Consider the following 11891-nt stretch of genomic DNA (forward strand, 5'->3'; position numbering starts at 1 on the left):
TTGAGCTCAATAGCAACGGCTTCTTTCATGTATGGGAAACTCGCCATGATGATTCAAGCATTTGATGGAACCACAGACTGTATTGTCTGGACCTTGGCTTGAACATGAGTCTTGGTCTTGTTGGTTGGCTTTTGCCCCGTCTCATCGTTGTCCGCCTTGTGGGACAAAGGGATATGTGACGAGTAGACCGACTCGCGATGGGGCTCAAAGAGATCATGATGCCTCTCACTCATGACATCTGTCAGATTGCAACTGCTAGGTCTTGCGAAAGTAAGTGCCTTGTCTTTATACCTTGGGCATTAGACAGACAACTGGGACACTCCCCGGCACATGTGTTCAACCTTGGGTGACCTTGCTTCTCATACGCTTGGGTGCACCTGTCCAGCTCTCCTCACATTTGGGTGTGACCTACAGGCGGTATTGCTTGGATAAAGGAGAACATACATATGTAGCACATTATGCATGACCCGAAACCGCTAAAGATTTGGTTGTGTATGGTATTGGACCTTGATTATATCCAGGGCCGTCACATATTCTTACCTCACAAATTGCGCATAGTATGGCAATGCATTGAATTGTATAAACATCGAGTCGGATACAGCACATGTGTCTGCAATGAGAACAAAGACGAGCATTCAAGAGATCTTGGAGGAAGCAAGAAGTGTAACCAAACCAAGCCAATCATGTTCATGTTCGGACTCTGAAGGAGGCAGTCCCACACGAACGAGACTTGGGCCACTTCGACAATCTTATCCAGGGTTCAAATGCCTGGCGTTCTTTTGCACATTATTTGAAGACAATGACTTCATTGTGGTCCAGCATGGTACAAAAACATTAAAGACAATCATGTCAGCCTCGTTCCACTATACGCAACCCACTTGGCCGTGACCAACCCAAGCAATTGGCTTTCCATGTCTTTCGCGATCCATCCAGCGCTGCGCACGGACCATATCAAGACAGTCACCGCCTAGGTAGGGCAAGGCCCTGCGCCCGAATTTCTGCCGTGGGCAGCGTTTCAGCATCTATCAAAGTTCAGAGCTTCAGCTCCCCTCCTCCATTCGTTCTCTCCTCACCAACAACCCTCATCAAGAACATTCGGTAAGCTTGGCCCTCCACCCCCAGCGCCCGCGAGTGCATCGCAATGGCAGCAATGGCTTTCGCAGAGCGTTTTGCACTTGTTGCAGAGCTTTGCAGCTTTCGTCTGAGCCGGGCCACCTGATTGCGCAGAGTTGCATCCGGCTGTCTCGTGCACAAACAAGCTTCAAGCAAGCTTTGAGGGCAGCACAACATGGTCACTCCTTCACAATTACTAATACCCATCTTTGCAGGTCAAGATGAGAGCCAAGTGGAGAAAGAAGCGCGTCAGACGTCTCAAGCGTAAGAGAAGAAAGATGAGAGCTCGCAGGTACGTCATAGCCAACTTGGCACAGCTCTACTCACTATGACCTGCACATGCTGACACAATTGCTTCTGCAGCAAATAAACGCCTCGCCACAACTCGATCTCAGTCGTCACTGAGTGAGCGCATCGCCGTGTCTACACAGCACCCATCATGAACGCACCTCAGACCAAACCATCACAACCAGCCCAATGGGCTCATCATTCGACATGTTTCCACGTTTCACGACAAGGATTGTGCGAAGGAATCGCAGCTTGCGGCCAGGAGTGAGGAATTTGGCATGATGGACTCGGCACTTGCAAAGTACAAACTGGTCAATTTCACATCGAGTTACAGGAATGGAGGGTTTTCACGCTGTAAGCCTTTCGGAAGAAGCACGACTGCAAAGAAAGCATGGCAGATCGGAACCATAAGATGGGATTTGTTGCTGAGCAGTTGAATTGACAAGACCTGCTTCTACTGTGCATATTTTGACTTTTTTGATCGTGATTCTGGTGATGGTGACTATGACGAAATGTGCGTGGGGCTCGCGACTATGCCTACTAGTACTATTCGCATTTGAATGATACAATCAGAGGTCATTGAATTCTCATTGTAGACAATCCGCGTTTCGAGACACTTGAACGACATGAAACTTCTTTTCCAAGTACTTCCCATAATCAACTCCAACTACGCCGAGGTCTTTATTCAATTACACCTGCGCCCACCCTGCCACTACAATAGAGCTCCAATAGCTTGAAGTGGGGTTGCTTTTTCTCACCGCCCGGCGCTTTCCTAGTCGTCGAACCCCTGCCATCTCCGGCAGTAAAAAAAAAGTTGACTGTAGAAGCATCGAGTCGGCGAACAAGTGAGGCTTCAGTCTTGAGCAGGAACCCGGCCCATTGACCTTCAAACTACTTCCCTTTCCCTACCGACGACAAGATGGGAGGCGGCCACGAGAAAAAGAGAAAGAGAGGAGAGGAGGGTTCCTCCAAATCCAGAAAAAAGGCGAGCGTGCAGACGCCTGCTCTACCAGCCAGTATCAAGGTCGCCTCGGTCAAAACCGTCAAGACATGCCCCCCAGTCATTGGTACGCTCAACTTGCCGTTCGTCTTTGCGCAAGTCGCCGATACTAAACAGAGAACAGCGACGACTCCTGGCCTATGCCTGCCTGGCGATGTTCAATTTCAGGCCTATTCGAAACCCGAATCCTTCACACCCAAGAAGAGCAAAAAGTCTGCGCCGACGCCCACAAATCTAGTCTTGCACTCGTCCGCACATAGAACATTGGACTACACAGCCAAGGAAGATGGAGTTGGCGGAAACGAATCACATCTCAAGCACTACATTGGCGTGTTTGACCCGGCAACCGGTTCGCTTTCTGTCATGGAAGCCAAGAAGATGGCCGTCAGAGGTGTCGTCCGATCGCAAAAGCCCGCCGCGGACAAGGCGGCAGATAGAGCAGTGTCCAAGGTGAGACTAATCTTTTCTGCATTCCATGTCGTCATGGCACGACACTGACATTTGCAGACAATGACGGAACTGCGCAACGACTTGGGTGAGGCTTTCGGCACAAAGAAGGCACGAAAGGCCATTGCATCCATTACACAGAATGCCATTGCACCGGAAAAGGATATCTTGAGCGCTGGTGGCAGCCCACGCAAGCTCGACGCAACGGCAAAGGCCATGATGGAGTCGATACAAGAAAGCACACGCGGCATGGCGACCAGGGAAGAACTCCAGGCCTCCGTGGACCAGGCCAAGCCGGTGCCTCCTGGCAACTTTGGCGCTACCGAGATCCAGGAGGTTTACAGACCAGAGCAGATGATTGGTGCCGACATACTCATCTCGTGTCCCATCAAGGACTGGCAAGACTCGGCCAAGAATCAGCTGCCTCTGCAGCTACCATACCAGTTCATCTCATCCAACATGTACACCATTGCCGCCGGTCCAAAGTCTACTGACCGGTTAAGACTGTTGCGATACCTCAACTACCTCATCATCTTCATCAAGATTGCCAAGCCGGGCGCTCAGAGAGGCGTGCTGAGAGTCCCGCCGAAGCAGCAACTACACGACAAGATGGAGAATGCGCCGGCACCAGTCATTGAGAGCATACGGAGAAGATTCTCTGCCAATGGCGAGATTAGGAAATTCCACAGGGACCTTTTGATGACGTACAGCTGCGCAATCGCAGCCATTTTGATGAATTACGAGTTTGAGACGAGCGCCCTGAGACAAGACCTGGGCTTGGACGAGAGGCAATTCGCACAGTATTGGAGGGAGATTGGAGGAAAACTGTCCAACCCGGTTGGCAAGGTCAAGGGTACCAAGATGCAGGTGGCCAAGCTGGCCCTGCCTCTAGAGTTCCCACAGGTCAGATTTGTGCAGCGTTCTCGATAAAGAGAGCCATATCCGCCTTGATTTGAAGTTTATGCATTGGGGGAAAAGGAGTCAAAATCATACCCTCGTCGGATTGCAAGAGTTGCTCTACGGAAACATTGATAGAAATGGTCTACAATAGCATCACATCAATACAAATCATCGGTCAATGGAACTTTAGAATAATGCAGAAACATGAAGATGTAAATCGCTATATTAGCCATGAAATACTTTTTCCGGGGACTTTGCACGACTTTTCCTCCAATATTGTCTCGCCCTCAGGCAGTGGACTCGAAAGCAGACTGCTTTTTGTTGCTCAGTGAATATCATAGTTGAGCTAAATTACACAGCACAGGGTCAAAACGTTTAACATTCTACATTCACGATTCATGCAAGCATTCTGTAGAGAGCAAACAATTAGATTCACATATCTATATAAGAGTTGCTCTTTTGGTGAGGGTACATTCCAAGCAGTATTGTGAGTATATACCGAGGAACGTACTCCAAACACCCTGAAATAATCCATTCCGAAATGGTCATACGACTATGGTTGTATGTCCTCCGACTCTATTTATGAGTTCTTCCGGACGGCGGAAACCAATGCATGAAGTACGGCTTCATCGTTACGCTCGATGAACCACGGGCGATGATGTGCCAAGTACCTAATTGTGCAAATCCTCCACAGGAGTATTGCTCGCTTACATCACTCGAGCGAATCTGCCACCTACGATGACCACGATGTCAACCTGCAGCATCTTGATTCGCTGCGGATGAACAATAACATCAAGGACTGGTATTTGATCGTTATCAAAGCTTCTCTGTAGATAAAGGGTCAGCACTGAATATCTTGCTCAACACTGAGCATTATAGAGAAGGGAGGCTGGGCCAATTAGTAGATAAGCTCAAGAGGTGTCTTCCACTTTTACCTTGGCGCCACCTGTGAGTGAAGCAGACCGGACTCGGTGAAGAGGGTCTGGACTCTGTGAGGTTTTGACCTTTGGTGTGTCCAGCATACTGTGATCAGAGTCCTCCTTGACTTCGTCAAGGTCCTGCTTAGTCTTTTCGTGTCTATGGCGTCCAGAGATGGGCTGGCGCTCATTGAGCTTCCTTCTTTTGTCCGCCGGACGGCCGGTGTAGGGTGAAGAGCCCTGCGAGACATGATCCGGAGACAGACTCCGCTTGTTTTTCATCTTTCTGTTGTTCGATTCTACAATGGAATCGACACCGATAACCCATTCCGGCAAACTAACAACCCGTTTCCCCTCTAGAGCTACCGGGTGATTGGTAAAGAGGGTCCACCTCGGGCTATACTTGTTGGCATGATCTGTATTCAGATAATCATTGAATGCCCCTGCCGCTTGATGGTTGGGCGGTGGGCCTGAATTGATCCATATGCCCAGACAGGGGTCCGCTGGGGGAAGCCTTTCGAGTTCTGTACGCACGTCGGCGAGAGCATGGTACTTGAATGTCTTGTAATAAGGACCCCTCCTGGCCTTCTGATCCCTTTTGAACTGGAGATCCTCGTACATTGCTGCGGCAAATGGAGATAGAGGGGGACTCCAGTCACGTTGGCCTCTGTCCTTCATGTCTATCGTTGCCGCCAGAGGTGCCAGACTCTGTCTGGCAAAAATAAACAAATAATTCTCCAGGCTATCTCTCTTGTCCTCATCGATCAGATCCCAATACAAGCAAGTCTCTGTCAAGTGGTAGGCACCACCACAGAGACCGCAAGTATTCAGGACGCCTCCATCAAGGGGTCCACGGCAAAACTCTGGAGCATGCATTTGACCACAGTGCTGGTGCCAAATCTTGTTCCGGTCTGCGGGAAGTCGGGGAATTGAGGCCGGGTCCCTCTCCAGGACTTTGCGGAGTTCGTCCTTGTGGAGAGGTACCCAGGCCTCGGGAGGAGCGGGTTTCTTACCTCGGGGTTTCCCTCCTGGCCGTTTGGGATTGTAACCATTGTCAGAAATCCGAGTCTCAAACCCATGTGGTTCTTGAGAGCCAAAGACATACGAAGGATCCTGGGGAGAAGCTTGACCTCCAGGCTGGGGGTTTTGGCCGTACGGCTGTGTTTGGGAAACTGGACCAGCATACTGCTGAGGGGCAGCAATTGGTCCCGGACCATTCCATTGAGGCACTGGACCTTGAACATACTGAGGAGGGGCATGGTTCGGTACATGATAGCCATATGGGATATGGTTCTGTGGTGGATAGTAGCCATACGGCTGATACTGGGCAGGTGGTACATAGCCATACTGTTGGGGTGGCAGACCAGTACCATGCTGCACAGGCAAGTTGGTATACACCGGTTGGCCTGGGGGTTGACCATGGGTAAACGTGGGCTGGAATTGTGCCTGGCCCTTGGTAAACGCTGGCTGCCCTTGGGCTTGACCTTGCGTAAACGTGGGCTGATCTTGGGACATGCCCTGGGTAAACGTGGGTTGGTCTTGATCTTGGCCATGTGGTCGTCTCGGTGGTGCTCCGCGCGGGCGTTTGCCGCGATGCGGATTATATGAGCCGCACATCGTGGTTGTGTTTTTTCTTTGTGGTTGATGAATTGGGGTGGAAGAGAAACCACCGCTGTGTGTAGGTAGCTTCCAGGACAGCTTCACTGTAAGTACCTCTGTAGTCTGTCGAATGCAGCAAAGGAAACTAAGGTGGGCCACAGCTTGAATGACTGCCTTAGGACAAGGGAAACTCCCATCGAGGGGTTAGGTGATTATGCCAATATGATTATTCCACAAAACACCTAGGTATGAAGCTAGAGTCTATAGCCAGAAACCATTGTCCTAGTTTCATGGGCATCCATTGAGTTTGCATCAAAATAACTAAAAATCAAATTGCAAACGTTACGTGTTGAAAGGGGGCAAGAAAAAAGTCTCTTTGGGATTTAAATTATAACAAGTGCTTCTCAGACACTGTATTAGCTACCTTAAAGAAGTGCTTCGTCTAGCCAACTCACAGGGGCCATGCTGTGGTAGGGCCATCTCACAGGACTATGCTGTGATACTCGTGATCCGCTCTTCAACAAGTCAGTCAATACTGTTCCTCCTTGTCATCGCTATAAGTGTCAAGCATGTCCTGAACCCATGATGGTGAAGCAAAAGGATTTTGCTCGTAGAACCGGAGACCAGATCCAATTTCTTGATCTGTAAATGCCCCTTTGTACTCTAGTTGCCAACACTCCTGACATTCTAGATACCGGTCCATCATGGTAACTGGGAATGGAAATTGATTTTCAATTTCTTTCTCATTCGCAATTTTGAGCAGTTTGGCATCTCGAGTGGCATTCTCGTGTGCCCTTTTCCTAATGGAGAGTAGTCTCGCATCGATCTCGATGCCAATTTGTACTTTGGGATGATGAGTGAACCGGCGGCGACAGAGAAGTCGAATCCCGTCAGCCCTGTAACCAGCAAATTCGCCATCACCACCACAATCGACTGGTTTGTACTGAACTCTACTTTCCCACTGGCAGTGATATGTGTGGTTGGAATCGTGAGCAAGTACAAACCCGCAGGTCGGGCAATGCAGATCGCATCCCTTCTCACGGCAACTAGGAAGCGGACAGTAAACTCGGGGGCAGTCTTGCCAGAGATGCTGCTCTAGATGACTGATCCTACTTGTGTTGTTACGATCGCCTTGATCCCAAGCAACACAATCGCAATTGGGCGCCCTACAATCGGCGTTGCAAAACATCGACATGTGATCATATGATCCGCATCTGCTACAACAGTGAGCTCCCATACAGTCGGGGATACATACAGTCCTGTTATTGTTCAAACAACCTTCGCAGAGCACTTTGCAGCCATCTTTGTTATGGCCTGGACGGTTCTGGCATAAACACGTATCGTGCTTCTGTGGGCAGTCAGACCTACCATGGCCTCTACTATTGCAAGAGCCACAGCGCTCTTCACACGTTCCCGGATGGGCTTCTCTGCAATTTTCGCAGATTGGAATGCCAGCAGTATTCACAGGTTCGAAGATCGTCTGCTTCTTGTCAGCCATACTGGGCATTATTGGACCTTGGCGCAAATCGCTGTATTCCTGAAAGAGACCCCTTTTTGCATGCGAAACATTCCGAGACGGCTGTGACCAATTGGACAACTCACCTTCGAGTGCGTCCAAGGGGGCGTCATATTGGACGTCTTCCATGGGATCATAGTCACGGTTCTTGTGACTTCTCACCCTCTTTGGTACTCCATGGCTAGATTCGGCTGCCTCCGGCGATCGACCTCGCTTTTGCTTCGAGTTTTTGCTCTTTGCTAGGAGGTCTTCGGTGCCAGTGACCCAGCGTCGGAAGTGGCAAAGCCGAACTCGGTTTGCCGGCACCTCCACCCCTTCGTTACTGAACAGAGTCCAGTTCGGGTTGTAAGGTGTGGCATGATCTGCTGAGAGATACTCTTCCCATACCCAGGGAGCGTCGACATTGGGCAGTGGGCCCAGCTGACTCCATTTCCCAAGGCAAGGATCATCCTTTGGAAGGCTTTCGACCTCGGTCCACAAGGGCCTGAGAGCATTATAGTTGAATCTTAGGAAATATGACGACTTGCCAGCTTTCCTGTCCAGGTCGTATTGCGCGTTCTCGTATAATGCCGCAGAGTTTGGACATAGTGGTGGACGGAAACCAGTGATATCCACCACTTTACTAAAGTCCTTTTTGCTTGCCAATGGTGCAAGACCCTGTCTGGCATAGACATGGAGGTATTTCTCCAAAGAGGAACCGTCGTCACTCACAAGACGCCAATACTCACATGCCTCTGTCAGGTGGTTTGGACCACCGCACAGCGCACAGGTATGTAAGACGCCTTGGATGAGGGGTCCCTGACAAAACTCTGGGGCATGCATCTGACCGCAATGGGAGTGCCAGATGGTACTACGGTTCTGTGGAAGCCGGGGGACTGTGCTTGCATCCTGGTCCAGACGACGTTTCAGTTCATCTTGGTCGAGGGGTATCCAGACTTTGTCTGAAGGACTGGCGGCTCGTTCACTAGTAGTGTCCTTGCCTCGTCCTCCTCCACTTGTAGTGGCCCGACCCCGTCCTCGTCCACCTGTGGTGGCTTGAGGTTGACCTTGATCTCTTCGAGAGTTGTTCTCGTAAGTGGGCTGTTGGGCACGACTGGATATTACTTCCTCATATTGCCTGAGCTCGTCTCGGAAATCCATGTATCTTGCTATCCGCCCCTGCAATCCACTATAGTTCTGGCCTCGGCCAGAGGATTGCTGGCCTCTACCAGAGGATTGCTGGTTTTGGTAGCCAGATGATTGCTGGCCGTGACTTGTAAACTGCTGGCCGCGGCCAGATGACTGTTGGCCACGCCCGAATGACTGTGGGCCACGGCCAAAGGAAGGCCGTGGTGGTGGCGCATTACGCGCACGATTCCCGCGATGGGAGTTGGGCATTGTGGGAGGTTGACCGCCACTGATGACCAAAATTTTCTTCTTCTTGTTGTTGTTGTTGTTGTTGTGGCAGTGTTGGATGTGGATGATAGTTTTGTTGTTGTTGATGGTGGAAGGGGTAAGAGAAGACAGTAGGTCTGCGCAGATACTTTAGTGTGGGCTTCAGCGCAAATACAAACGCCTATGTAGGCCTACATTAGGTACCTAGGTTTGTACCTTAAGGCACCCAGTTGGACCATAGCTCATCTACTGGGGGTAGGGGCTCTGAAACAATGGGGGACAAATGACCTTCGACGCTATGATTATTCCAATCACTTCTCACCAGAGTGAATATGAACATATGATCGAAGGAGTGTCTGAAAGGTATCTGAGCTGATCCTAGGATATATAAAGGAGAGAGCCTGACAAGCGATTGAATGTATCCGAGCAGGTGATCTGCAGTGGTTACTGACTACGTGAATGCAGCAGGTGGCTACTGGCATTCCACTCATGTCAACCAATTTGGGTGGTTTTCGTGTCAGACCATGCTGTCAGGTCCGCATCCAGAGCGTTCGAATCATTATTGGCAGGCATTTTGATGCCCAACAATTCCCCCAATTTTCAATATTTAAAGTTTTTTTGACATAAGAAACCACTGTTCATCACGGGTACGGGCTTATCCACAGCGTGATTCCCTCCCTGAACCAAAGCCATGTCGGCTATGCGAATGATTAGATGAGTGGAAAATGCTTATAATCCAGGCAGTAGAGTTGAGGGCACGCGGCTGAATACGCATACTTTGGCAATGATATATATAAGCAGGTAAAGGTAGGCGAGTCATTTGGCATACTATTAAAATCTTCACTATGACACATTCATGATTTTATTATGACGGATTTTTGTTTTTATTTGAATATAGTAGAGAGACCAAACAATCAGATCCATGTTTTCACCTGAGAGTTGGTCTCATGACGCAAGTCCAATCTAAACAGCATTGTGAGTACCAAGGAAAGTACTTCATCCACTGTGGAATGATCCATGGCCCAGAACTGGGTCGTACAACGGTATACTGTATTGTCATACGACTGTGTAATACTTGGTCATCCGACTGTGTGATATATGGTCATACGACCTTGTGGAGCCAGGGCTGGATGTGTTCATGCCTCAGCGGGACACTGATAATCCAGGGAACAGGGGTGGCAGTCTTCATATGAGAAGAACTGCTCCTAGGCCTGACCGACTTACTTGGGTAGGAATCCAGAGTCTGAAGCAGTTTAGCTTCAAGTCCTCTTCTTCCCATTTCTGTAGCGAGTGCTGGTCATTGGCATGGCCCATAACATCTTATCAGGCTCTCCTCCTTGTTCTTTTACTCAAATCTGGTACTCACCGAGGCTTGCCTCTCAGATATCAAGCGATACTGTTTGGCTCTGACCCTGGGTACCAGCTGTCTTGGCATACGCCTTGTGGCCACGTGCTGGTCTCATCGAAGACGGGTACTACCTCAGCATCATAGGGGCTTGCTGAGGCTCTACCGCCGACCTTGCGTGGCCCATCTGAAAACATGTGGTCTTACGACTTTGGGATGTCCACACGGACTTGTGTGCATGGGAATTGGGCTCCTCCCGGAGAATCTCGCTAATTCATTCCATGTGCTCAGCAGTGACATACGTCTTCAACTCTGAATCGTTAGGGATCACCAGCGATTCGGTTGTCAAAGGTGGCAATTCTCACCTGAGAAGCCGGCCTTATCATCAAGACACGTCTTCGAATCAATCGCTTCGAGGCTCGGCAGATGCGTTGAGTTGGGGGTCCGAAGCCAGAACAAATATTTTCTCGCCGGCCCTCCCATCTCCATCTCGCAGCAAGTTTCGGAAGTTGGCCTGCCAATTTCTCACGTCATTTACCAATGGACGTTCGGCTTCCAGACGAGCTACTGTAGACAAACACTGTGTCTGCCTTACCCTGCTGTCACCCGCAAACGCGTTCGGTGGTGGGTTGGCCACAGCAATAGGAGCAGACGAGTCGATTGCGGGCTGCTCATGTGGCTGGGCCCGGCCTACACCGCTGCTCGAAGCAAACGGATTCGACGGTGGGCGGGCCGCAAACGGATTGACTGGCAGCTGATCGATACAGCGTCCATTGGTAAACAAAATTTGAAAGCACTCATCCATGTTGGAAGGCCGGCGCGTGTCGAAGTACTCCCGCAAAACTTTGAGATTTGCGCGGTCAGCTTCATCGACCGGTTCGGTCCTATCCACCACGTCCGAGGGATTCGGAAGGGACAACCCATACATCTATTGGTGAAGTCAATATCAGTATCTCGATCTGTGAATTCCCAGAAAGCTTGTTGCTTACAGTTTTCAGCAGTGTCTGGTAGATTCTGCTGAACATGAACCGCAGACCGTAGTCTGGGTTGCCAGAACTGGCACACTTGGTTACACACAGGCGTACATAATGAAGAAACGTTTCCTCCTTGGAGTAGTTCTTCAGAGGTTCATTTGTACACTCTTTAAACAGTTGGAAAATTTCCTGTTTGCGCGCGTCATCCATGATGACGATGGTGCGGCGCGCGAGCAGTCACCAAGTCTTTTTCTTCTTCTTCTCCTTCTTCTTCTTCTCCTCCTTCTTGTTGTTCTTGTTGTTGTTGGTGGTGATGGTGGTGGTGGCGGTGGAGGAGGGGGGATGGGGGGAAAAAGGTGAAGAGGAAAGGAAGAAAAGAAAAGGTTCCCAGATCGTTGGGAAAAAATATCAAGGCTGA

General features: G+C 50.0%; 4 protein-coding genes across 4 annotated transcripts; 1 reads left to right on the top strand and 3 right to left on the bottom strand.

Annotated features, from left to right (window-relative positions):
• Positions 1-2320: 2320 nt before the first annotated feature.
• PFICI_11838 (uncharacterized protein) lies at positions 2321-3778 on the top strand (the record flags this gene model as incomplete). Its single annotated transcript, XM_007840419.1, has 2 exons — positions 2321-2851; positions 2909-3778. The coding sequence occupies 2 exons, from the start codon at positions 2321-2323 to the stop codon at positions 3776-3778; spliced, it is 1401 nt and encodes a 466-aa protein (XP_007838610.1).
• An 881-nt stretch (positions 3779-4659) lies between these two features.
• PFICI_11839 (uncharacterized protein) lies at positions 4660-6282 on the bottom strand (the record flags this gene model as incomplete). Its single annotated transcript, XM_007840420.1, has 1 exon — positions 4660-6282. The coding sequence occupies one exon, from the start codon at positions 6280-6282 to the stop codon at positions 4660-4662; it is 1623 nt and encodes a 540-aa protein (XP_007838611.1).
• Positions 6283-6793: 511 nt separating this feature from the next.
• PFICI_11840 (uncharacterized protein) lies at positions 6794-9157 on the bottom strand (the record flags this gene model as incomplete). The annotated part of the gene is made up of 3 exons (XM_007840421.1): positions 6794-7225; positions 7633-7691; positions 7867-9157. 3 exons carry the CDS (start codon positions 9155-9157, stop codon positions 6794-6796), a joined length of 1782 nt encoding a protein of 593 aa, XP_007838612.1.
• Positions 9158-10902: 1745 nt separating this feature from the next.
• PFICI_11841 (uncharacterized protein) lies at positions 10903-11683 on the bottom strand (the record flags this gene model as incomplete). The annotated part of the gene is made up of 2 exons (XM_007840422.1): positions 10903-11427; positions 11489-11683. The coding sequence occupies 2 exons, from the start codon at positions 11681-11683 to the stop codon at positions 10903-10905; spliced, it is 720 nt and encodes a 239-aa protein (XP_007838613.1).
• Positions 11684-11891: the final 208 nt, after the last annotated feature.

Source organism: Pestalotiopsis fici, assembly GCF_000516985.1.
Source record: "Pestalotiopsis fici W106-1 unplaced genomic scaffold PFICI_Scf_9, whole genome shotgun sequence".
NCBI classification, from domain to species: Eukaryota; Fungi; Ascomycota; class Sordariomycetes; order Amphisphaeriales; family Sporocadaceae; genus Pestalotiopsis; species Pestalotiopsis fici.